This window comes from Perissodus microlepis, chromosome 18 (genome assembly GCF_051167445.1).
Source record: "Perissodus microlepis isolate ML-2025 ecotype Zambia chromosome 18, ASM5116744v1, whole genome shotgun sequence".
In the NCBI taxonomy this organism is placed as follows: Eukaryota; Metazoa; Chordata; class Actinopteri; order Cichliformes; family Cichlidae; genus Perissodus; species Perissodus microlepis.
Genome location: NC_140478.1, coordinates 17,404,746 through 17,430,699, shown reverse-complemented (window position 1 = coordinate 17,430,699; position 25,954 = coordinate 17,404,746). Strand labels below are relative to the sequence as shown.

Below are 25,954 nucleotides of genomic sequence, written 5' to 3'. Positions count from 1 at the left end.
GCCACTCACTCTGTTGAGACCTGAAAGAGAGTCTGGTCTGTATTCACACCTCATGTATTTATTTTTTGCTCTTTTACGTTACTTTTACTTTCCTCGCTGTTGTGTTTCTGTTCTCCTTTGTAAATTTTTTTCCCTCACTTTGCGAGGCAACTTTCATAGAGTACAAGATCCTTGGAAAGTCAGGGCATAGTCACTTGACCTTTGTTTCCTTCTAACAAGAAAAAAAGCCCAGCAGTTTAGAATAGGCACGTATAGAGTAAATTAGAGCATTTCAGTGTAGAATGGTGTTTGTGTGGCTGCAGGGGGTCCGGCACTCCATGCAATCCATCTCAGCAGCCTGCACTGTTTGTCCCCAATGGACCTCCGTACCTGCCTGCAGCTGCAGCGCCTACATATCATTCGTTAACAAGTATTCGCCTCTTGCCTTTGTTGTTGTGGATTTCTCCCTTTTCTTTCTTCTTCTGTTCTGTCTCCGTGACCTGCACACTGTTCATTTGACCGAGTTTTAGCCATTGTGGGCTTTAGCTGCGAGAATTGCAGGTAGCGTGGAAACACAAAATGGCAGCGCATTCTTCAAACGGTACTGCAGATCCAAATCCTGCTGAAATGCCAGCTTCGTCTGGTTTTATCAGCTACTCTCCCTTTGGCAGACTGCAGAGTGAAACATTCAATTCAACTGTTTCAAATCTAAAATAATCTGTAAGCACAAAAACTGAAAAATAGACAGTGTTCTGGCCACTACACCAGGTATTCCAAAATATCTGGACTTATTTGAAATATATATATAATACATATTCCTGGATGAGAGGCAACAGGTCTGCATAATTTCCTTCCGATTTTTCTTTTATGTAGTTGTTTGTCAAGTTGTCATAAAGGTGAGTCATTAAACATAAAACAGAGCACAGAAGGCTCTGCACAAATACTCGCGTTCATGTAGTCAGTGGCACACAGATTCTTTTGCATAACTGGCCTCAGGTATTCTAGTAGAAAATGGTTTAATGTATTGTAGTAATTCATAGTGAAGCGGTGTTCTTAATAATTCAGTAATGACTGTTAATTATAGCCTTTTTATATATATATTACATTTTTATTTACATATATAAAAATCTGAGCATTGCTATATACATGTGTAGGGAATCGGAGCAAATAGCTCAACTAAAAATGTCTGCTCGTTGTGCTTATGGAGAAGGAGAAAAGTCCTTATGCTTGCGTCCCTCTTGTTTTGTGAAACCCAAAAGGTGTTCTAGTCGGCTAAACCTTTTGTAACACCCATTCAAGCGTTACGCATGTTTATCTCGACACAAAAACCTGCCAGTTTGGTGTTTCTACCTCTGGCGTGGTAGCCAAGGGAGCTGTGAAGCGGTTAATGTAGGCGCAGAGTGGCTGATCCTAGCAGGAGCCTAGCCCTGCTCTGATTAGCACCTCCAACGAGCTGCCATGCATCAGAGCTGACATTCTCCGAGAGTCATGTTCCCCCAGAATCCTTTGCTCTCGCTGTGCGAGGGCGTCACCACTACTGACATGTCACAGCCAACAATCTCACTTCACCTCTCATTCTCCCTCTGGAGGTTGGAAAGCAGCATCAGCCGCGCTCCAGCGTTGGGACCCTGACATGGGGGCTCAGCTTATCTTTTTTTTTTTACTTCTTTCTTGCAGACACAGGCTATATCTTTTCCACGCAGGTCTTACTACAGTACCAACACCTTTCATTTTGTATTGTAGTAAGTTCTCCAGTATCTCGATTCCATTAGCTAGCTCAAACACATTACCATCACTGTTTGTGTAATACATTAGGTCTTTGATGGAGTGTGTGGAGGGGTTGGGGGGATTTTACAATGCCTGGGTTAAATCTTATACTTGAATCTCAAACATTTTGCACTTGATTGACTCTGTCCTTCTAAAACTGTGGAGGCAGGAGATAGATATTAGTGCTGTTCCCCCCGGGCAGTTCTCCAATCAGCTTCAGTCCAGGGGGAGTCCATCCCTTTGCGTTCCCACCTACAACCTCCCTACCCCCACATGCTGCATTCACCAGGCCCTAATGGGTGTTGCAGTACTTCTGAAATGAGTTTATTCCTTATGAGCAGTGCTTCCACCTCAAGAGAGCGCACCACACAGAGGTGGAGTCAATTTGTATTCACCCATAATTCCCTGGGCCTTAATCACTCTGATTTTCCTCCCATTATCTGTTAATGGATAGTTCCCGCGGAGAGAAGAGAGAAGTAAACCCACCTACTGTTTACAGGCCTGAAGCTGTCTACTCTGCTACCATCCACAATCCCATGGTGGGTTGTATATACAGCAGTGAGTCCGCTGAAAACCGAATCTTCTTGGATTATTAACATATAACTCTAATATGTGGCTGAATAGTAGGAGACAGATGGTGGAATAGAAACCAAACTCTTGCTAAAGGTGAAATTCCTCATAAACAAGATTGTTCTGAAAATAAATGTAAAAAAAAGGCATTTCTGTTTTTATGGCTAGGTTTGGCAGCTTAGAAACTCAGCACTGACCTGTTAGTTATAAATTGACCCCCCCCCCACACACACACACACACACACACCCATCATCCTGTGATTACTATGGTTGTTGTACCTGTATCTTGTTTAAAACAACCACTAAATATTCCCAATTTGTTCCCCCAGTTGTTTGCTCATTACTTTCAGCACAGAAGTGCCTTGATTGATGCCGTTAATATCATCTGCTTTGGCGACACGAGAAACACGGGCCCCTGTGAGCGTGAGCTTCAGAGAACTGTTCATTATGCCCCAGAGAGGAGCGCAGATCTAAGTATCAGATTTTTCTTGTCCAAAGTCAAATGCTAAAAGTGGTCCTGAATTCCCTTCGCATTCTCACTGCTCCTCGGCAGAATTGTTTAAAGGGAGAAAGGGGCAGTGGTGGTGAGGGAAGCGGTGGCGTTGGAACGGAATAAGCTGAGGGAGAGTTTTTAATTAAGCAATGCCTACGATATACTTAATTACACATTATTGTCAGAAAGTTAGAGAGCCTTTAGTTACATCGGTTTCAGTCACTGTCAGCTGACGGCTGTGCGTTTGTACTCTTAAGCACAATAAAACATCTATCAGAATCGCAGGCGCTTTTACCGCTGCCTTACAAAATTCAATATGCTGCAGCTGTGTCGCTGTTACATAAAGAGTTCACTAAACTATGCAAGCGAGACCTGCAAGCCCCAGTGTCCCAAACAACCTTCAACGGCACATGAACTTCAGCCTGGATACAAAAAAAAGGGGGGAAAAGTAAACAGCGCAGAGAAATAAAGACCATTCTTTTTGAGAGTAGTTTTTTCCTCTCCCCCTCTCCTGTCCTCCACATGGGAGAGATATTAGGCGTTTGTGTTTTAAGGAGCTGTGAAATACATAAACCATGAGCCACAGGAACGCAAGGCCCTGTGGATATGCAGATGGGCTTACTTTGCTGGTGTCAGGGATGCTTAGAGGAAGCAGACACAGGAGCAGTTCTCATCTAAAGGATTTTCTTAGGAGTGCGGAGGGACAGGGTGGTGGCAGTGGAGAACACCCGGGAGACTCTGAAACAGAGAGTGGGAGGAGGGAAAGGGAGAGAGATGAGGATAGAGAGAGAGGGCTGACAGTCCCCTGTGGCCCTGTAACTATATCCAGAGTCTGCTCAGTGGATAGAGAGGGGTGGGGGCTCACGCAGGGCCATGCTGATTGGGCAGCCCAAGAGAAGGGCTGGGGGAGCAACAGGAAGTGACCTCAGCCCAATGAGGCAGCTATAGGGGCGAGCAAGCCGACTTCCTCCCTTGGCTCTCACTAAGAAACAAGCTGCCAGCCTGATTCAACCCCTGTTACACTGCTGAATACAAACCCAGCCCTAAACAGGCTACATTAGAGGTGCTAACGGAGCAGAATTTGCTTGTGATAGGCCCTCACTTAAACCTCGTTTTTCCTCTCAGTCGCATATCCTCAACAGTAAAATATATTATATATCAACAGTGCCGTCATCTTAATGTTGACAAATCATGTGAAAATTAATACTTTGACTCCACAAGTATAAGTAGCTTTGTGGCCAAAAGCCTTGTGAGCATTGTGGCCACATAAAGTGCCAGTAGAGAAATCATTCTAAGGCATGGATTTGCTAACAGTAAGAAAAAAACAAAATTGCTGCTGTATTCTTTAAATTGGGAACATTCTGTTTCATTTATATCTGTCATTTTCACCTGATGCACCTGCTCACAGACACAGTCACACACATGCACACATGCAAGGTCAGTCAGGCAGGTGCAGAGTTATATGCATAATGAAGCAGGCCAGGTCTCCAAAGGGACCGCATTGTGCACTAGGGTCAAATGAGGGCTGCACATATGGCAGAAGAACAGATCTGTGCACGCTGCAGCAAGGTTGACCTTAGTGTACACCGTCACACAGATAAGCAAACTGAATGGTGATCAAAGAGGACAGTGATCCTCTTGCACGGCTGCGTGGAAGCGCTCGTGGCAAACACCCCCTCCCCTTCCCCTCTTTCGCTGATGCCTGCTGCTACACTCAGATGCACATGTAGGCTACAGAGTATCTCATCTGTCAAATGCATGATTGCAGAACACAGCATCAACTCTTTCCCTTTCAAACTACCATGAGCTGCTTTGATCAGCTTTTACCTTTTGTGAGACAGACATACAGGAATGTTGTCTGTGAGCTTGTGCTGATGCACAACTAATTTGTTTTTTTTTAGGTTTCAGACATCATATTAAAGGATATGCATGATGAAAGAAGATTAAGAAGAAAAAAATGGCAAAAATGTGTTATAGTAAAAACTGCAGTGTACTGCAAAGAGCCTGACACTGTAGGAGATGTTTTCATTCCTTTTTTTTTCCAGAATATTGGGGTTATTGGGTCACAGTTGTCTCTATTTGTCAGTATCAGTCCATGAGTGCAAACACTGTGATACTACCTATTTTTATGTCTAGTTTCAGCTTTAAGAAATTCAAAAAAACATTTTAGGGCTAAGGCTTTTTTTTTTTTTTATTCTCTAATATTTTAGAAATAATTGCCCAGTATAGCTTAAAATGTGGTGGCCAAGGTGACCACATTCTTGGAAAGCTTTGCTTTTCAGATTACTTGTTTGCCAAAATTGCCTAAAGCATGTTCAACTAACCCTCTACCTGGACCCACCAGGAATCGAGCTCTGCACAGCTGTTTAGGTGGATTATGTATACATGCTTCTGGCACCCAGGGTCTATGCGGTGGGCACTGGGCTGCAGAGACCTGGGGATAAACCATGGCTGAGTCCCAGAGGTATGCACCCCCGCCCCTTTGCCGTACAGTAGCAAGAGTTTGATCGAGCACTAGTCTGGCAGAGTGCATAGGCCTTTTATTGACACACTGGAGATGGGCAGTTCTCTAAAAGTCTGAGTCAGCAGATTGTTGTGCTGCAAAGAAATGTGCAGGTCTACCACGATGACATTTATTTAAGCTATCATTGGCTGTGGTTGAGGTAGTCAAATGTTGATATAGACATTTGGGTATTTTTAAAGCAAAGAAGATAATCTGTCGTGCAAGTGAGCGTGCTGTAAAGGAGAGTTGGGTTTATACGCTAAAGAGCTGATGAGAGCCGAGATCAGGGACATATAAGTAAGGTTTGAGAAGCATTTTTTCAGTTATTTGGGGGGGATTTTGTCCTTGAAAAACTGATAATGACCCTCTGCACCGTTTGACATGCACTGTTTGACTATTGTTGATTTATTTCGATTCGCAGTCTGCGAAGCACATATGACTCTTTCCTCCTCCATTTAGACTTTGCAGATTTATTTTTATGTAAGTTGATGAAAAGAAAAGGAAAAAAAAGATGACACTCGCCATGTTCAAAGTGCAAGCCCTCGTCTGAGCTATTAGGACCCCAGCTGGTCATCCAATTTATGCCTGATGGGAGCAGATCACACAATATTTTTTTTTCCTGTTTGAGTCATGAAAATCACAGACACAAGAGTGTTCCTATAAATTTGTTAAATTAAAATTTCATGTTAAAAGGGAAGAGGGAAAAAAGGACCAGGACAAAGTGAGATCTCTGCAACTCCTCAGCCATTCATGCTCTCCTTGTTCCGCCTCTTATGGTTTTCTGCGTATTTTCTTTTTTTTGTTGTTTCTTCTCTACAGAGGAAGGATTGAACCATGAATGCAAGCTCTGCAGTCAGTCATTCGACTCACCAGCGAAGCTTCAATGCCACCTGATTGAGCACAGCTTTGAGGGCATGGGTGGAACCTTCAAGTGCCCGGTCTGCTTTACAGGTGTGTATTGTGCATGTGTTTGTGTGCATGCAAGCGTGTGTGTATCGTGCAGTATCAGCCCAGTGAACACATGGAAAGATTATAAATTAAAAGTTTTTTTTATGTTAACTTTTCTAACACATTTACATTTTCAACAAAGCTTCTTTGCATGTTTTTTCTTTTTCACTTTGAAGGCAAATGGGTTCTAAATGAGTTGGGAAAGGTCGATCAAGCAGGCCAGCTAAAGCTAAGAGCAGTTTGCTGCATGTGGATTTTTATTTAGTCAAATTGCTTCCAAATCAAGGCCAAAGAAGTGTCATGAGGTGAGAGGGGGAGAAAGAAAGAGAGCAGGGGGGAAGGCAGTGTGAGCTGAGGGGAGATGGGGGATTGAGGAGTGGGGAAAGAAAAGGAGATGTGCTAATTGTGGATGGCAGTGGTGCTGATAGCTGTAATGATCTCATCTGTCTCTGTGCGTGGAGGTGGAAGGACCGGACTCCTCCTGAGAGGATAGCGCCCTCCTTCAGTGTCAACAGGGTTAACTATCTCTATAATGAAATCTGCAAAGTCGTTAACTTCAGCTCTTCACTCTTTCTCCCATCTCAGCTCTTTACTCTTCCTAACACTTTTTTGGTCCTCAGCTCATTTCCCCCTCTTGTGCTTCCTGTAACCCCCCATCCACCCATTGCACAAAAACTAATTTGTCTCTCCTTCACTTGTTACATCAATTAACATCATTAGTTCACATTTTGCGCGTTGCTCAAAGTTGTTTTCACATCTTTTTTTTTTTAACTCCAGATCCCCCTCACATCGCCGCTCCTTCTTCCTTTTCCTTATTTCTCTCCACTCCCCTCCCACTAGTCTGCTCCACTTCTCTCATTGCTGTTTTGGCCTTATCTCTCTTTTAGGAGAGGCCTATTGATATTTCCCCACCCCGAACTCCCCCCCCTCCCCCCCTACCCCTCACAGGGGTCTGGGCATTTAATATACAGAGCATGCCTCCTTCATCTGAGCCTTCATTTTCCACCGCCGACTTTGACAGACAGGTCCCCCCTCTCCCTCTGCGTCCATATCGATCACGGCGCATGAGAGAGAGGGATGCTGGGAGGGAGAAGGGAGGAGGGAGAGACAGAGTACACCCTCAGGACAGCGGTCGCAGTGCAGACAGACAGATGGGTGAAGGCCTATGGTAGCGGGGAAGGAAGGCTGTGGAGAGTATGGGATGAACTGAAAGGCCTCCCTCTGTTGGGGATGCAGGGGACAGGCAGACTGAAGTCAGAGCACTTGGAGAAAAAGGAGCAGTTGAGAGATTGGCTAAACAGCTGAATGTATTTCTTCAAGCTGAGCTTGACATAAAGTAAAGAAAAAACACTTGTTTAACACCCTAACATAACTCTACTTACAGTATATTGTCAGATAATATGCACTAAGTTCGTTTTTGTATGTGCTTCATTTCATGGACTTTTTTGGATTTTTATCACTACACAGAGTAGTAGAAAAAGTTAATTACAACTTTTCATCGATAGAACATACATACTAAGTTAAGATACTAGTAAATTTAAGCAGCAAAAAATAAAATAATGTTTTCTATATATTTCTTTGTGTTTTACTGACACTTAATGGAAACCATATAGCCATTTAACTTTTGCACTTTAGTACTTTTGTTGCATTGTTGAAGCAGTAATGATGTAAAAAATTTGTTTTCTACTAAAAAGTACCAGGCAAAAGTACTTTAAAGTAAATAAAAAGTACTTCAGTGTTATCAGAAAAATGTAGTACAAAAAATTGCAAAAAGGTAAAAAAAAAAACAAAAAAAACCCCAGCTATTATGTACATTTATGAATGAGTTCTTATACATATGTTGCAACATACTTGTCCAAAGTAGAGCTAATTTTAACTGTTAGTTTAAGGTAGTGCATTAACATATAACAAGATTATCCGGTGATTCATACATAAAGTTGTAATATACAGATATCAAATGATAATGGTAAATGAAACGGTTATATTCACATCAAACACTTTAAAACAATACTTAAGTGTATTACCAAATAGACTGAAGTACTTTTTACTTCTGGTCATTAAAACTGTTTTGTTTTCAGAGAACGATTTCTAAAATCAACCATTTTTGTTTGCACCATTTCAAATCCATATTTGCATATTAAAAGGATTCCTATTTTAGGTATAATTATTGGAACATGAACATGAAAGCAAAACTTTGATCAAACTAGGTGGTGGAGGTAGTAGTTGCTGGGTTATTGAGTCCGCTTGATTAACAAGGTTACTCTTTGTTTAAAAGATCATCCCCCCGTGATGCCCATGTTTTAGTTTGATCTACCCCCATGCGACCTGAAAAACGCAACGGGAGGTAGAGAATGAATGTCATTCTTTGACACACCTGATTACTCTCAATCCACACCAATGGGAATGGCGAGAGGACAAAAAAAAAAAACCTAGCACAAAACAGACCAGAGCAGAAGTATGGAGCGGGGGGAAAGTAAGTTGTCGATGGTGGATGAGGAGAGACAAAATAGAGGAGAAAAGGAGACAAACTTAGAGGAAACTGAGAAGGTTGCAACTGGCAAGTTTGGATGTGAGATGAAAGGAGGGAAGTGGAGGAGGAAAAGAGAACTGTGTAGGGGAGGGAGGGTAAATGGAGAGAGGTCCATAAGCCCCTGGATGATGAGAGAGAGGCTGACTCTCCCAGGACAGATTTGACAGGTTTCAGAAGTGGGGGAGCCTGCAGCTAGAAGTGTCTGCCTGCACCCTTAGGAGCAGTAGTGAGGGCTGGTGTGGAAATTGTGATTGGGAATATGTGCTTAAGACAAACAAAACAGAAGAAAGTGTGCCTGATGAAAGTCCTGTGTATGTGTGTGCGCGCGTGTGTGTCTGTACGTGTGTGTATACGTATACACTTTTCTTTTACTTATGTCACAGCGTGAAGTAGAAACTTAAAAAACTAGAGAAGGCGCTGCTTCAGAATCCACACGAGTCTGACAACTACAGTAGTTTAATTAGGTTTTTTTTGTGTTTAGTTGCTGCGCATGTTTGCGCTGGTGCTTGATGTTAGAATTATGACATCTTACCAGCAAAAATAAATAAGACACACGGGCTTAGCCTTTTCCCGAAATTTCGCAGTTATCGGCTCCATATCAACTCGCGCGGCCGACTTATTTGTGTTGCCTCGAAACTCTCGTATCGGCCTCTGCATTGTGAACCCTTGGATTAAGCAGGAACCAGTACGTGTAAGCTAGATGAATAAATAAATGAAAAAGGAGAAAGAGGGGGGGAAGGATAAACTTATTTTTCCTCTCTGCACAAACAGCTCAGTATTGGTGCAGTGCAGCCTGCAGAGAGCACCACCCTGCCAAAATAAAGATGAGCTGGGGCCTGTAGTAAAGGAGACGTCTGCCATGGGCGGCCCTTGAGATCTAATCAGAGGGCTTAATATCCCCCACAGCGAGGAGACCTTGGCCCCTCAGCCCCCTCAGCCCTGACACCCCTGACGCCCAACCCGGCTCAGCGCTCTGTTCAGCTCTGCTCTGCTCTGCTCCGACTCCACAGCCAACAAACTCCACAAAGTTCTCTCTTTCCCTCTCTCGCTCCCTCCCTCTCTCGCTCCCTCGCTCATACTCAGCAGGGAGAGACACAATGGGCAGCCACTGATCCTGTTTGGATGTGGTTTTGGATTATTTCTTCCTTGTTTTTCTATGTCCTCATTTTAACCCTCTAGGAAGACATGCCTGTGTTCCTCCTCTAAATGGGCAATGCAATGGCATATTTTATATCTGACTCATGCTGCCAAATACCAATGCAATGTCCCCCCATTGCCCATTTCAGCTTATCCCTTTATTACACGTTGCATGCTAATTTGAAAAACAACGACGAAGACAAAGGACTCCAAATTTGAACCCTGCTGTTAATTAAATGTTTACCACAGTAAATATTAGTGATTGCTGATTCTTGCAATCATCTTTAGTAAACATAAATACAGCCCGAGCCTTTAAAAATGTCAAAACAGACATATATAAATTAGCAGAAAAGTATTTATTGGACTTACACTGGCATTAAAACATTTCAGGCCACCGGTGCTTTAAATCAACTGTCACTTCCCACTTGTGTGTAAGTGACTGCCAAGCTATAAATTGATAAATGCGCTGCTGATTAAATGTAACTCTTACTGGAAGTGGACCAGAGATGCATGTAAATAGCAAGAAACAGCTAACTTGACATCTCAGTTGTGTTTGGCCCTATTGTACAGTATTTGAAGGCCCCCCAAGTCTCAAATCCATTTTTATTTTTGCTGTATTGACTTTTTCCTCCTCTAGCCAAAGACATAATGAAGGCTTCCTGCAGCTGCTGTGACCTGTTTCTGTACAGTATATGCAGACAAAACACAGCTAAAGAAATAGGCTATTGTTTATCAGCACATTATTTTTCCTTTCCAAGCTGTGTATTCCCCACAAAGAAAATTGTCATAGTTTTTGGAGCATAAAAGAGGCACAAATGTGCATGATAGCCGAGGCCTTAACCTTGATCGGTAATATTTTGTAACCCGACTGTAAAAGCAGCCGTGTAGCCGCAGTTATGTTTATCCTCATATTGCCGCAGCCATTAGTTTCAGAAATGGACCATGGAGTTGTTTGTCAATTAGAGGAGGTTTGTTCATTTCTGGTTTAACATGCTGCCGTGTTCCAGAGACAGCTGTCACCCAGGCATTAGCAGTCTGAAGGCGTCGCAGCACTGCGTCTGCTTTGGATCTAAACTTTTATTTCCCAGGTCAGGCGTGTGGCATTCGATGCGTCTCAAGTCTATATGACTCAGTAATTAATAACCCGACTCTCACGTGAGCTCAAACTGAGACACGCTGAAGTTGCGGAGCCTCGCCAAGGGGGTTGCAGCAACCTCCCTAAAGCAATCGCCAGCAGACACCTCACCTTTTGTGGCTTTGCTCCCCCACCCCTCTTTCTCCTTGTGGCTCTCAGTGCATGCATTAGAAGAAAAGTTATTTCGAGCTGTAAGAAATTCAAATGAAGCCCCCACATGCTAACTTTTCCAGAGCATCCAGACCTTTGAGATTAGGCAGCCATCCTTAAAGCACAAGGGTCTGGGATAACAAACGGCATGTTTGAAGTGCTCCTTAGAGAATCCAGACACACACACACGTGCCAGACACATACACTCAAGATGCACACAGTTGCGTCCCCCTTGGCGTCTCAGCGTGGACTGTGGCTTAATTAAAGCACAAATGTACGGTATATGTTTTAAGTACCAGCAAGTTGTGTGTTTCCATGATGGTGAATGTAGTCTGCATGAATAAATAGCGCAACACCATGAATATTTATATTGTCAATATAATTAGCGATGTAGACTAATGGAGGCCATGTTTTGCACTTGAAGCCATGCCAATTTTTGCGGTTGTTTATTTTCCGGCTTGTTGTCCCCACAGTAGCGCTAAATAAAGACCGTTGTTATTCTCAAAACATTATGCATCCGCTAGCTGTGGCGCCATGCGTATGACCACTGCAGTTTTACTTTTAACACCTAAATTGTTCTCTGTTGTTTTTGGGGGGCTCATAGCGCATGCATTTGTTTGTGATTAACTTATTTTTCTTGCCATTTGACATAGTCTGCTTTTGATTTTTATTCGGGCTAAAGTACTCAGGATGTTGCCTTGATGGAAGCAACACCTTTCTTTAATTTAGCCCCATCAATAAGAAGAAGAAGCAGAAAAAAAAACAAGTCTTAATCTTGCAGCGTGTAAAATGTATGCTAATATTTATCAATTTCTTCTCTACTCTTTGACCCCCCACCCCCTACCTTCTCATGTATGTGAGCAGTGTTTGTCCAGGCCAATAAGCTCCAGCAGCACATCTTCTCTGCCCACGGACAGGAGGATAAGATCTATGACTGCTCACAGTGCCCGCAGAAGTTCTTCTTCCAGACAGAGTTACAGGTGAGCCTTGGGCCGGGGGGAGCTGAAGGGGCCTCTAGCAGAAACTGTGACTGCTAATCACACATGACAGCTTAACAAACACTAAACACCGCTCACAGCACTCTGGTTATCCCCCTCCATCCCGGCTGGGATGAGAGACTCAGAAGGAATTATTTCAGTCCGTTTCCAAAACTCATTTGTGATGTGCAGATATGATTTGATTTGCTTATTAGACCAGCAGAGCACTAAAATATCTGGAATTAGAGGATTAGTGGAATGTTCGTTTTTGAAGAGGTAATTACATACGGTGCAGAGGCAAAAACACAGTTGAGTCAATATGCCTGCATCTCCCCTTCTAATCACAGAGGAGGCCTCGTGGCTAAATATGAGCTTTGTCCTCTGGGAGACCGTATCTGCCCTTCAACAAAGTTAGTAGTTGGACTTATGAACTCGCAATGTTAGAGAGATAATCCATTTTCTAGCAATCTTTTTCCATGGTCCTTGGAGAACCTGAAAAAATGAAACAAACCTTATTATATTATTTCACTGTGGAGGTGCTTTCAAGCAGCTCTGTTTTGTTTGGGGGATTCTTTATCATACACATGGCACACTTCTCATATCCACATTTTTTCTCTTACCTTTTTGAAACTAAATCATTAAAATATGAGCGGTCTTAAAAGAACACCGTGTTCAGCGTAATCACTTAAAGTATTTTAATTCACCTTAAAGTGCTAAGAGAAACCAGTAGCCCCTGACCATATCCTCTATGTGCATCTATTTGAAACTTGGATTAGCTGCGCCATGTATTAGCCGGGTAGCTGGTGGAAATATCCAGGGCTCGGCTGGCGATTGATCGGCAATGATTTTCATATTGAGATTCAGGTTGTAAACGCAGAGGTGTGTGTCTGCCAGGAGGAAGGTGAATGCGATCATTATCTGCTGGTCATTTGAGCATACAAACATGAATAAAACAAGGCCTGATCTACTGACATGCAACTCCACTGCAGAGAAGATTATTTAACAAGGCTCGCACTCCACCAAACTGCCAATGTGGAAACCTTTCATTCACTTCAAGCTCTGCTATTTATCACATTTTCATCTCTCATTGGTACAAATGTTCTCTATATAGCGAGGGTTGTAGCAGGTACCTGTAAACAATCTCAAATAACCTGGGGATGTTTTCCTACTTTTTTTTTTTTTTTTTTTGTCTGACATTTTTTGGAATGAAGTGATCTCCACCTCCCGGAGGTGATGTTTCATGCATGATTATATTGTTTTACGCTGTGTGAAGAGACAAGAGCAGAACATGAAAGACCTATGGCACTCTCTTGTGAAACAGAGGGTTATGAAAGGAGAGCAGGAACGAGCTTGGGGGATAAGACGATCATTATGCTCAACATGTGCCATGCTCTCAAGACAGTCCCATGTGTCTGCATGCTCACAGTCTCAAACATATACGGAGCACATATAGATACAAATATGTGCACTGCTTTCTTATGCAAAAACAGCGACTTTTTTTGTATACGTGCCACGGCCAGCTCGTATCTTCAAGCTATTTTTTCACATTTTTATATTAGCATGCTAAAAATTGATTCAGTAAATGTTGGATTTGCTGCATCGCCCAGTTAAAACCTTACAAAGAGTGCAGGTTGGAGGCTTGTTTTTTAGTTGCTGTTTGTTTGCGGTTGCCATTTCCCATGCATCACACTTCAAAATGTCTCACTGACACAGGGCAGTCGTTTGTCAGTCTGTCAGAAGTGGAGCTGTCTTCCAGCAGCGAGAGCTCTCTCTCTTCGCCGGGTCTTGAGTTTGGAGTTTCTCCCTATTTCTCCCTGACACTCTGGCCCACTCACCGGCTGCCTGGGCTCCTCATCTCTCACAGTAGTCGGAGGGGTCAAAGGGCCGGTGCAAGCTGGGAGAAGGAGCGGCGAGAGGGAGAGCTGCCACGGCAGGTAAAGGGAAGCAGGAAAGATATTTTATTAATTTGCTGCTGAGATCCTGAAACAGACCAAAGGCTGTGACAGGTATCCAGCGCACCACTCCACATCATCCCCCCACCACCTCCCCCTGTGAACTCTACCCTGCAAGGGGCTAGCCAATTTTCGCCAGCCTGTCGAGATGGATGATGGGAGAGCATCCGTCTAATCAGCCCTCCTAGGACCCCCCGCCCAGCCACCCCCCTCAGACTGGCCAGATTGACTGACTCCTGGGCCTGTGTGCCCCAGAATCCATATTCCAATGGAGAATAATCTCTCTTTCTCTTCTTCACCTTCCCTCCATTTCTCAATTTCTCTCACAAAAATAAGCTGTGAGACGCATAGACCATCCTTCCCTTCGAAGATCTCCGGAGGACTCCCCTCTACCATCACAAACTCACACAGCCTGCACCCTGCGCATCCCTTTCCCTCAAATATGGAGCAGTCTAGATATTTCATGAAGTGCTGATAGGGAGGGCAAGGAGGCTGGCTGTGCTCTGCTCTCTCTGACCCTCAACTTCTGCCCACCCCTTGAGCAACAAACAGACATAGCTTCACTTCAGAATACACTCCCACCAAAATAAAATCCACTGTCTTCCCGTTGCTAGCGTCCCCGTTTGAGACAAAAAAAAAATGTCCCTGGGTTCTAATAAAGGCCATATTGCAATGTGAAACTTGATAATGAACTTCCTTTCCCCTTCATGTTGCCGTCGGATGCAGTAGCTTTTCACATTGCAGAAAGAACAGAGCCACTGACAATGCTGCTAGGCTGGATTAATTAGCCAGATTCATTAACTGATGGATGCGCAGTATTAGCCACAGCTTAAATCTGACATTTCTCCGAGTGCAGTTCGTTTGTGAAGAAACGCACAAGTTCAGCTCTCGTACCACAGTATACTGGAGGGCTGCAATCATAGGATTCTCTCCCAATGATCTCAATTTCTCTATAGACAAGACAATGAGGCCGAAGTTACACAACAGTCAAGATGACATTTTCTGCGTGAGACTCCCTTGTTCCTTTTAAGCTGGGGTTGTCTCTGCTCCTTCCATCCTCCAGTTTCATTATCATTCCTTGGAAGTGACATGAGATTTTAAGTCATGTGTTAAGTCGCGCCGTGATCGACGGAGGAGTGGAAGGACTGGGATGCTGCATGACTTCTCCCTCTCTCCTCAGACGCCCGCAGGACACATACCTTAATTGGAGTGTCTTTTAAAAGGATTCCTTCAAAGACAATTCAAAGCTCCCTGGCCTTAATGAGTGCTGAAAGTGACAAGAGCACATCTGCATCATGTTCTACTTCCCCACACAAATGAGATTCTCCTCTCCCCGTGTGATACCCATTATTGCCAAGCTGTGTCCAATTCTGCTGTTTTAATTAAGCATATTTATAGGCTTTGCGGTCACCAGGTCATTGTAAACAGCTATGTATGTCATAACATGTGTCCAGGATAGAAAATAGGGAGAAAAAGGGGACTGATGGACACCGAGTGAGAAGAAGGGGGTAGCTGTATTAGATGGAAACAATTGTTGCCAAAGAAATCAGCGCAGTGTATGCTTTGCGCATTACAATGCAGCAAATGTCTGGAGTTGATTCTCTGAGTGATGGCTCTTTAAAAAAAAAAAGCAAAAACAATATTTTTGGGTTTTATTTCCCTCCTTCCTTTTCATGAAGCATTCTTCAGTCTGAAGCACAGAGACCCAATTCCCCAGAAGTTATTCTTTCTTTCTTTTTTTTTTACCTCATGAATTTTAAAATATGCCCCGAAAAAATGCCCTAACTGCCCCAAGTCCCAAACGTGCGGCAAAAAAAAAGAAGCAAAGCTTCATGTGTTTGTCCCTAAGTGGTGCTCAAACACCAAATTTTCTCTGAATATCTTGATCTGCCAAGTGTGACAGCTCTTCACGCTTTTGGAAGTTGCATATATATTTATATATATTTCCTTTCATATGACAACTTGTTTTCTTCTTCATCACCCCAGGTGCTCCGCATCCTGTCACCATTTCAAAAAAAGTTGCACTACAAAATAAAAGAACAAGGAATTAGGAAGAAAGTACCGGTGGCTTTTGTGAAGTGCCATCATTAATATTTTAGCGTATTTGTAATTACACTGTACACACACGGCTCTGCACTGTAAACGGGGACATAAACACTCTTAGACGACTCGTGATGAATCACTGGTGTTCTAGTTTTGTAGGTGGATCAGAATTAGACAGCATGACAGACCTAATGATCCTAGGAGGATATTCTTTTTCTTGGTGCAAGAGTATGTTTGTGTGTATACATCTGCGTGCGTGCTGTATGTATTTGTCTTTGTCTCCATCTCTCCCAGGGTCTGATATGTGCATGCAAACACAATGTCTGGAGGGAGACATGACAAAAACTCCCAGAAGCCTTTGAGCCACTCTTTTTTTTTTCCTTTTTCCTCTGTTGCACCACTGGGGAAAGTTAAATCCAAACAAAAGAGGAGACGCTTGGTGTACTGTGCTAGAATCCATCACCGGATCTCTCCCTCAAACATGTCTCCTTTACTTTTCTTAGTTGACTTTTTCCAGCAACTTTGATAAAATACCATTTCAAGCGCTTCCCAGGAAACTCACTACAGGTTTAATTTACTCTCCGTGGTGATCTGATTTTTCAAGTGTCTGTTATGCTGTTGATGTTAACAAAATGCAACAGAGGCCAAAATAAACAGCATTAGAACAATTATTCCCCCCTCGAATTTCATATTCGCACATCATAACAGCCAAGTAATTTGACTCTTCAGCTCTGGAAAAGCAGGCTGAATGGCATCAATTGTGGGTCAATTAAAAGTTTATTTTGCGATCCGCTTCTCTATTTTGGCGAGGAAAACAGGAGAGCGCAGCTCGGCTGTCGCCTCCGTGTGAAAGCGTGGAAGTGCAAGAGAAAATATAGTCCTCAAATAAATCGCTGCATTTGTGAAGTGGCATATCTACTGCAGCGGCGCTGGAGAGGTGGGGGGGGGGGGGGGGGGGGCGCTCTGTAGTATCCCTAGTCAAAGTCTGTCCCTGACTGAAGTGGTTAAATGTGAAAGTAATTGTGTTTTGTTTCTGGGACTGACATGTGGAACCCCATGGACCCCATCTCCCTCCTAGTGACAGGCAGAGATCCTCCCCCCTCGCTCTGTCTAATTAGAGGATGTAGCCCAGGGCTCATGTCCCAGGAAGACCCATCCCCCTCCCAAGATGGCTCCCCTAAGAAAGCCCTTAATTGGGTTCTTTAGTCATAGTCTTCATTTTGGCTGGAAAGGCATCTGTGTGTTGCTATCACCTCAGAATACAGTTTGTATCGCTCTCTTGTGTTTTTTTTTTTTCGTTCTCTCTTTTTCTGCCTCTTGCTGGCCCTCTTTCTATTGCTTTTCCTCTCTCCCCTCTCCCCGTCTCCCACTCTCTCCTCACTTAATGAGGCCCCATAATAACACAGCAGTTGTGCAGTTGTTTTGCTACCTCAGTCAAACAGCGGGATCACTGCATAGTGTGTTTCTAGTACCATTCACTTGTCTACTTAGACAGGGTAATGAGTATCATTTGGAGCTACAAAGCACCAGCTCACAAAAAAGGGTGGTCAGTCATCTCCAGTTACACCTCAGAAGTATTTGGTTGGGGTAGTTAGACATCTAATCAAAGCTTTTTTTGAACATTATGGATTTATTATATATTTTTACAACTGTTCGGTGTGGAAATGACTCACGTGGAAGACGCTGAAATCCATTGCTGTTGTCAACTCCACCCTAGCATTTTGCTGTTACTGTATGACTATGACTCCCCGGGCACCTCACTTCAAACAAGGCAGTCTGTTACCAAGGAGACCAGGCCGGTTGTGGCATAACAGTGTTTGGGGTCAACCCTCCCTACGGCCTGATAAGTGATGACTGTGGAGAATGCCAACCGCTGTATTATTTATTTATTTGATTGTGTTCTTCATTGGCTAAACTAGCCAGCAGTAAGCCTGGCCTCAGGTCAAAGCAGGAAGGGATTACTCCCTCAGTGGACTGGTCAACAGCAGAGAATGCACAAAGGGAGGACTGAGTCAATACTGGGCCGAGTTCAGCACACCATTAAAGATCAAGAAGGAATGCAACGCTCCTGTCTATCCCCACGGTAGTTTTGAACAGCGAGAAAACATTTTACGTGGCAGCAAAGCATGAATTGCAACCGCAAAAATCGCCCGAGAAACAGAGCGGCCATTACTGATCGAAGGCCGCTGTACATCTTTCGGTCGTTACGCAAACATAAATGAGCCTAAATAACCAAGTGATTAAATTCCTTCAAGTCAGTCTACAATGTGGAGGCTGCAGAAACGAATGCAGGTTCTTTGTTTTAGTATCGTTTGGTGACATTCTCTCTTATGCCTTAATTAAATTCCTGAGTGATGACTACGGGTATGCGTAGGTCTCAGTGGTTTTGTGCGCCGTCCCCGTGCTCCAGATGCGGCTATGCAGACTTACTGCATGCCAGGCATGTGATGTAAAGGCAGAGGCTTTCATTCGGAGCTTCGGGAGGGCGGCGTTTATAGTTTTGATTAGCTTTTTAAATATTTCATCATAGATAAATAAAACAAGACACTTGGGCTGCAGGTGTTAAATGGATGTGCTGAACTCTTGAAATAAACTGTTTCTTTAATCTGATCTTTAATCTCCACTGTAAGTAAGTTTGATTTATGGATTGCTGTCACACCAGCATCTCCAATCATGTAAAGAAATGTTCTAACTCCAAGACTCTAACTCTATTTTATTTCTTTTTGTTAGAGCTTCCTTTACTAAAAATCATAAGTGAGTAACATTATCGTACTGTTTTCTAGCTGCATTTCTTCCTACCTTTGTATGGATTATTAATATAGTAATTATGCTGCTAGTGTAAATGTGACTTTATCATAAACTTCTTAAGATTGTAGCTTATAGCAGCAGTTAAGCCATTTAATTACAGGTCAGTTACATTTTCAACACTTGTTTTTTGAGGGTGGCGTAATGCGACAGATTCTGGTCTAGTCACTAGTCAACGCTGCACAATGCTTTATTTGTGTAAGGAGCCTTAAATAGGCCATAGCTTATAAAGTCATTATTGTTCGCTCAGCTCTCTAACCACTCAATAAAGCCCGGGTTTAATGTTACATGCCGGATAACACCAGGTAGAAGAGCAGATACAATGTACTTAACATGTGCTCAGCAGGTATTAACATTATGCTAATCAAACATTGTTAGCTTTGTGATTAAGCTTTACATCCTCTCTCTGTGATGTTGGGCAATCTGAAGATTGTCTTTAATACGGCAAGATCAGATGAAAGGGAGAACGTGTCTGCTAGTCCACTGGCCTTCCTCTGCAGAGCTGATGTAAGAGATGCACCTCTGTTGCCTCACTGGAGACCGGGTGCTATCGATGGAGACCAGAGCAATGGGGAACGACATAAAGAATGATTAGTTAATAAATCAGCTCCCTAGCCTGCTTGCTCTTTCCCGGTCTCCGCTCTTCCCCAATCGTTCCCCATTTTTTCCCCTCGCTCTCTCCTTCTTTGCAGCCGCGTTAAATTCCTAAGACATGTTGCACCTGTTTGCATGGGTACACAAGACCCCTGCCGGGTGTTCTCCCTTCTCCTCCACTACCCCTGAGGGCGTTGCAGTAGGGTGATGTAATAAGATGAAAGTGGTGGTTTAACGGTGGCGGGGAGTCAGTGAGAGAACGGGAGAGGAGGAAGAGGCTCGCTCCGAGCCAGTGCAGCCAGTGCTCATAAGGGAGAAGCGGGTGCGCATTATTGATCAGTGCAAAATTTAATTTAGTGGAGAATTGACTGCTATGGTTTACCTGAACACTGCTGGTAACTGGGCCCTGCAGCAGGCCTGTGTGGCCAGCAGGTGGTTGAAAGGATCGAGGAGGAGATTAAGGGTTGGATATAAGGGAAGGAAATGGATGATAAGGGGAATGGCAGAGTTTCAGGGGGAATAGGATGGCATTGAAGGAGGGAGTTAAGATGAGAGCTAAAAGGCTTAATGGAGGGCATCTAATCCTAAATTGCAGTGATTCTAGTGTGACACCATTAGTGACATCCTCCTTCCTAGGGCAGTGGACATTTTGGTCATTTTGATGTGAATAATGTGATTTTCTATGTAACGTGACATTTGTTGAAGCGCACTGTGGGTATTTTACTTATCCAACACTTGCGCCGAGGCACTCGAAGAACTTGACAAGGATGAAGACGGGAAAGTGAATTTTCACTCTCCCTCCCTTTTACCACCTTCCGCACTCGTACACAGAACAGTTTATAGCTACTCTGCAGAGTTCAGTATCCACAGAGATAAAGGTATCAGTTTCATTTTCTTTTAATGTTTTTTTTATCCCTCCCTCCCTCTTTTCCTCTATTTCCCTTTAGTCTGCATGGCTGCCACAGCCACTGAAGTCGTTTAACACCGTCCTTGAGAAAGCCCTCAGTGAGAAAACTCCTGGCATGTTTAAGGAAAAGGTAGAATGCAGTGTGTGTCAGACAGAGCTGGGACATGCAGAGGGGGGAGCCATTCCCCAGAGGGGTTATTTTCCCCTCTAATAGCTGTTACGAGCCCTACATTATATCCAAGGAGCTACATTCCTTTGGGGTCCACAGACACACACACACACACACACACACACACCTAGACGCACTGGCACACTCACACAAAGGCATGCACACTCAGTTGAGCACAAATTTTCTCTCTGTGTTTCTCTCTCTTTCACATACACACACACACACACACACTCCGTTCTAGCCGCTTTGCTCTCCCCGTGTCAATATCCTGCCATTTGAAGTCACGTACTGCAGGGGCTTCTGGGAGTCGCTGAGGAGCCAGGCTGACGGGTAATGGGCCGCATTCATTAATAAGGTTGCCGTGCTCCTGTCCCTCCTCAGCAACGCCAAGGATGTCTTCACCGGGGGGTAGGGGGTTGGTGGAGTGTGAGGAGGGGGAGGAGGTGAGGTGAGGAGAAAGAGAGAGAGAGAGAGAGCATCCCATGGGGAGTCTCCTCCCAGACTCACTTAAAGGAGCTTTATTTCAGCAAGAGAGGAAAGATGGAAGCAGAGGAGCTGTCCGGAGCCGCCTCTCTTTAAAAAAGGGAGCGCAGGGCCCAGGTGAGCTACACTAACCCGTACAGGGGTCACAATCCTGTTCCCCGTCAAACAGCTTATTACCCCACCTGTCGGGAAGTAATCGTCCTAGCTGAAAGGAAAGCTGTTGAGGCGTTTAAATGCTTTATATGGAGGCAGCCGAAAGGGTAAAGAGGGAAGGAATGAATGCAAGGGGGCTAATAGTTGCTCCCTACTGCTGCCCGAGGGATTCTGCACCACTGAAGGTGACTGCTTTGGTAAACCTTCAGACTGAGGTTGCGCTACTCATATTCGGTTGTATTTGAAAGGCTAGTTAAGCAGTAAAAGTAGTGTAATTTCACATACTTTGATTACTCATTTCCGTGCCTATGTGTAGGGTAAAATGTATGTGTGTACCGAGTGTGCGGCGGATGTGTGTATTTGTGCATGCATGCGTAGTGATGTCTCTGTGACAGGTGTGTCTAGTCCATGCCAGTTTAGAGAGTCCAAGGCTGTGTTTTAAACAGAGCACAGCAAGTGGGGCATGTAGTTTGCATTAAAGGGATTAGCAGTCACTTCAAAAGATGACCTGGATTCAGCCCACCAGGGACACCAGTTACACACCCCCTGGTCCACACTCCCTTTAAAGAACCTGGCACAGCTGCCCCACTACAACCACTCTCGACGGTCTGTGTGTGTGCTTGCATAATTTTGAAAGATACAGCACAACAGTGCGATATTGTCAGCTTGTTATCCTGTCATAGTGAATTGTGCACAGTTAGAGACTTACAGAAGTGTGGAGGATCAAATCTTCTGAGGCCTTATCTGCGTGTGAAGTATTCCTTTTTTGGGGGTACATTTACAGCATGCTTAATGCACGTAGTCAGCGGACAGACAGAACTCCAAGGATGATATTCCATCGGGTCTGTCAGTGTGTTGTTATGGATTCGCTTTTGATTGGACAGGCAGGGTGGGATGTTATCGGTCAGTGGTCTTGTGTGTCTGAGATTTAACTGTGGTATGGGCCCAAAGCTGACTACTATTGATCCACAGACCGATTTGACTTCCTTGCAAGTTAATTAGAAGGGAATGACGATGATATTCAAACATTGAGACGACCACACGGCAGTGCTCATGTCTGGATCATCAAATTTAAACAGAACTGTAAGCTTTGAGAACATCTACAGCCATATAAGGAGGTTTTGTTATGTCTTTTTAATGAAGGGGAAGGATTTCTTTTTTTTTTTTAATTTCTGTTTTTGCGGTGTATGCGATCATAATGTTTTCCCTCTTTCTTTTTGTGTCCTTGCAGAACCACACGTTGACTCAGCACAGCAGCTAACATGGCAAAGCTCAGCGCCGTGGCCGAGAACAAGGATCACATGACGCACAGAATTATGCCCAACCGCCAATTACTGTCAGTGCAGTTTCCCACTGACTGTCTTGCACTGAAATTTTCAGTTACACCACAAGAAACGATGCCAGAGCAAGAAAAAAGAAAAGAAAAGCAAAGAAAAGAAAAGAAGGAGGGGGGGGAGAACAAAAAAGAAACCTCTCAGTAGGCCTACTTTACTAACCATTATTTCAGAAATAAAGAAAAAGCCAACTTGTTTGTACATAGACTTCTTCATGTGTTGCTTAACTACAGCTATATTGCAATCTTATACAGTATTTGCCGATGTACAGTTCAAAATGTTTGTCCAAAAAAAAAAAAATGAGAGACAGAGAAGAGGGAGGGAGGGAAAGAAAAAAAAGATTCATTACATTGTCAGTCAGACCAGATGGGACTGAAGGAGAAACAGGGTGCCACTGAGAGCATAGGAAACTGTAGGAACTGGTGAGTGTTGTCAGGAAGACTCTTTTCATCAGTGCCACTCCTACTGCGCAGTACGTCACTCTGTATCCTGACATGGTCAATCATTATTGGGTGAAAAAAAAAAAGCTCGATTCACCAGCGTAGGCTGAAACCTTGTCTGTGTGTTCGTCCTAATATGGCTGCCAGAGGACCAGCTGTGAACTGTGGTGCGACTAATCTCCACTGCCTGCGCTGGAGTTCAGACGAGAGGTGAAAAGGAAAAAAAATAAATTAAAAAATCATCCCAGAGAAAAGAAAAAACAGGACAGAGGACAAGATGCTGATATATGCAAACGCAGTGACACAGATTTGGAAAAGGCTAGTTCCTTCTGTTGGCTCATGAACAGAGGCGTGAAACTCCCATGTGGCTCTCAGAGCATGGGGAAATCTCCAGCCCACTGATTCAACCTGTACATTTCTGTTATTAATGTTTACTGCTCGTTCAAGCCTGGAGATTACTGGAATATTTTTTTGTTTTGTTTATGTTTTGTTATCTCTACTTGTTCTCTTTTTTTTCACAATGAGGGAAGTAAATCCAGTTGAATTTGGGATCATGAACGCTGAACACAATTTCGGTCTGTCACGGGATTTACCGTGGTTGCAAAACTCCATCCCTGGCTCTCCTGGAGAGTGCCCAAGTACTTTTTCTTGTTGTTGTGTTTTTATTTTGTTTTTTTTCTTTAACTTTTTTAAATTTTTTTGCAGTGTCCCATTGCTCTCTGCTCAAGCTGGAAGCCACTGTGGCATCATACACAACTTTAATCCATTCTGTTATGTAAATGTTTTGCATTCATTGAACCTGAGATGCACTTTTGTATGAAACTTTAATGTTTTGACATTTTGATCGAGAATCGTTCGTACGCAGTTTACAGGAAATCACCATCTCCTGCGGCAAAAAGACAGTTATCTCCGATGTTATTAAAATGTATTGTACAAATATGGAGTTCTGTATTTGGCAGACCTCATTTTTTTGTGTTGCACATGTGATGGAAATATTAAAAACTGTATGAGGAAATGGACTCCATGTCCCTCCATCTTAACAGTCTGTATGTTAATGTGTTGTTGTGTGCATGTGTGTGTGTGTGTGTGTGAGTGAGCGAGAACACAATTAACCCATCAGACGAGACCTATGACAGCATAAACAGGATCATCATCAGATGCTTACACCGCTTTTTTTTTTCATTGTATCAAATTGCATCCTATTTTTTCTCCCTCCCTCGTGGTTCACACTAACGAACATCTGAGCATCTTAAGGGAGGTCTGTGTTATTAATGACTCCATTACCCATCACCCTGTGCGGTCCCATTCTACACACCCTTGCGCTGGGTCTATTTAGGGAGCCTCCAGCACTCCGGGGGACAGAGGAAAAGATTCTTCTGCCTTTGCCGAATGGGACAAAACCCGCGCAACAACATCTGTCTGTCTCAGTAGATGATTCATCAGCGGTGACACACGAGCAGCATAACATTTGTTGAAGCTTTCAGTTTTGTTTTGAAAAGGCTCAGCGCTGCAGCTCAAAGCACTTTAACTGTGGTGAGTAACAAGACTGAAAAGTGATGGTTCATTTGAAATAAACAGTGGATACGGCTTTCGAGTTATACTGTATCTAAAAACACTGCATACTTAACTGTGTTATAAGAACAATAGGAGGAAAAAAACACGCTTATATGTTATTTTGATCCATTAAGACCAGAATATATAAAAAAGCAAGGATGCGATCCCTTGGATTAGGATTTAAGCTAATTTGTGCCATGATCACAATCACAAGATCTGAGAATTTTATCAAACATCTGTATAATTCAGCTTTTCCTAAACATGTACAACATGAAATGCACATTAGGTTTTACAACATTAACATATTGGGGATTGTGGACAAGGCCTCACACAATGACTGACTTTCACAATGAAGATGCAACCCCTCATCCTAATCGAAAGTGGTACATCCCGGCATTAACTGTCATACCAAATGCAAGCTGGGCATCCATTAAACAACTTTGCTAGCATCTCCCTGTGCCAGGCACTTTTAATAAGCTTCAAGGGCATTTGAACAGGTCCAAAACTTTGCTTTGCCAGAGATGGACTGGCCCACATCATCCATTACATTAAATTGGGTGGCGGCCTCCAGCTCATATTTATGATTTAATTAAATTCACTTGTGAGGCGTATCAGAACCACTGCGGCCTCCCTTTTAACGCCAGCCTAAGCAGCAAAACGTACACACGCGCGCGCAGCTACACACGTTGTGTTTTTGACACTCGCCCAAGTGTGTGAGACTTTGTGGGCGCTTTGGCAGGGGAGTTCTCATGGGTTCATTTAAAGCAATATAATTACACAGCCCCCAAGTATTCTTCCATCAGAAAGCAGCAGAATGGATGACTTGTTCAGAGATAACTTAGCCTGGCTGATCCTCTGCGGTGTCGTCGTACCGAACATAACCTCAATGCAAGTGGCACTCAATGCTGCTCAGAGCCTGGCCGGTCCTTAGTGGAACTGGGCAATCGGGCCAGATGTTTGGGAGTCGCTGAAATGGCATTGTTCTTGTCCGGGATGTGTGAAATGGGATTTCTTTTTTTGGCGCTGTTGTTTTTGATTTTGATTTTTGTTTTGTTTTCCTGTTCTATTCGACAGCCACACACCCTTAGTCCTCTGGAGTAAAAGTGTCAGCCTGTGTAAGGACTATATTAAAGAATTAAGAGAGCTTACTGAGGCTGTGCAATGTGCTGCACTCCAGGAAGCTCAAAATGTGTCATTTCTCCCCCTGTATGGACAAACCCACACAAATCTAAGTATGCATTCAGTGCTCGTCTCTTGTGTTCCAGTGGTCTTGCTATTGCTCTTCTTTGGTGCAAAATTTAGTTTGGTGAAAACTCCACATTGTTAGGCTG

General features: G+C 43.6%; 1 protein-coding gene across 4 annotated transcripts in view; it reads left to right on the top strand.

The window, feature by feature from the left end:
- Positions 1-24,084, top strand: part of LOC146367659 (zinc finger protein 521-like) — an 88,318-nt gene extending 64,234 nt beyond the window's left edge. For all 4 annotated transcript variants that reach the window (XM_084913282.1, XM_084913284.1, XM_084913283.1 and 1 more), the window contains 3 exons: positions 6,132-6,263; positions 12,077-12,192; positions 22,527-24,084. In XM_084913282.1, the coding sequence (XP_084769408.1) occupies positions 6,132-6,263; positions 12,077-12,192; positions 22,527-22,556 (278 nt within the window). In that variant the 3' untranslated portion in view covers positions 22,557-24,084. The remainder of the gene's footprint in view (positions 1-6,131; positions 6,264-12,076; positions 12,193-22,526) is intronic.
- Positions 24,085-25,954: the final 1,870 nt, after the last annotated feature.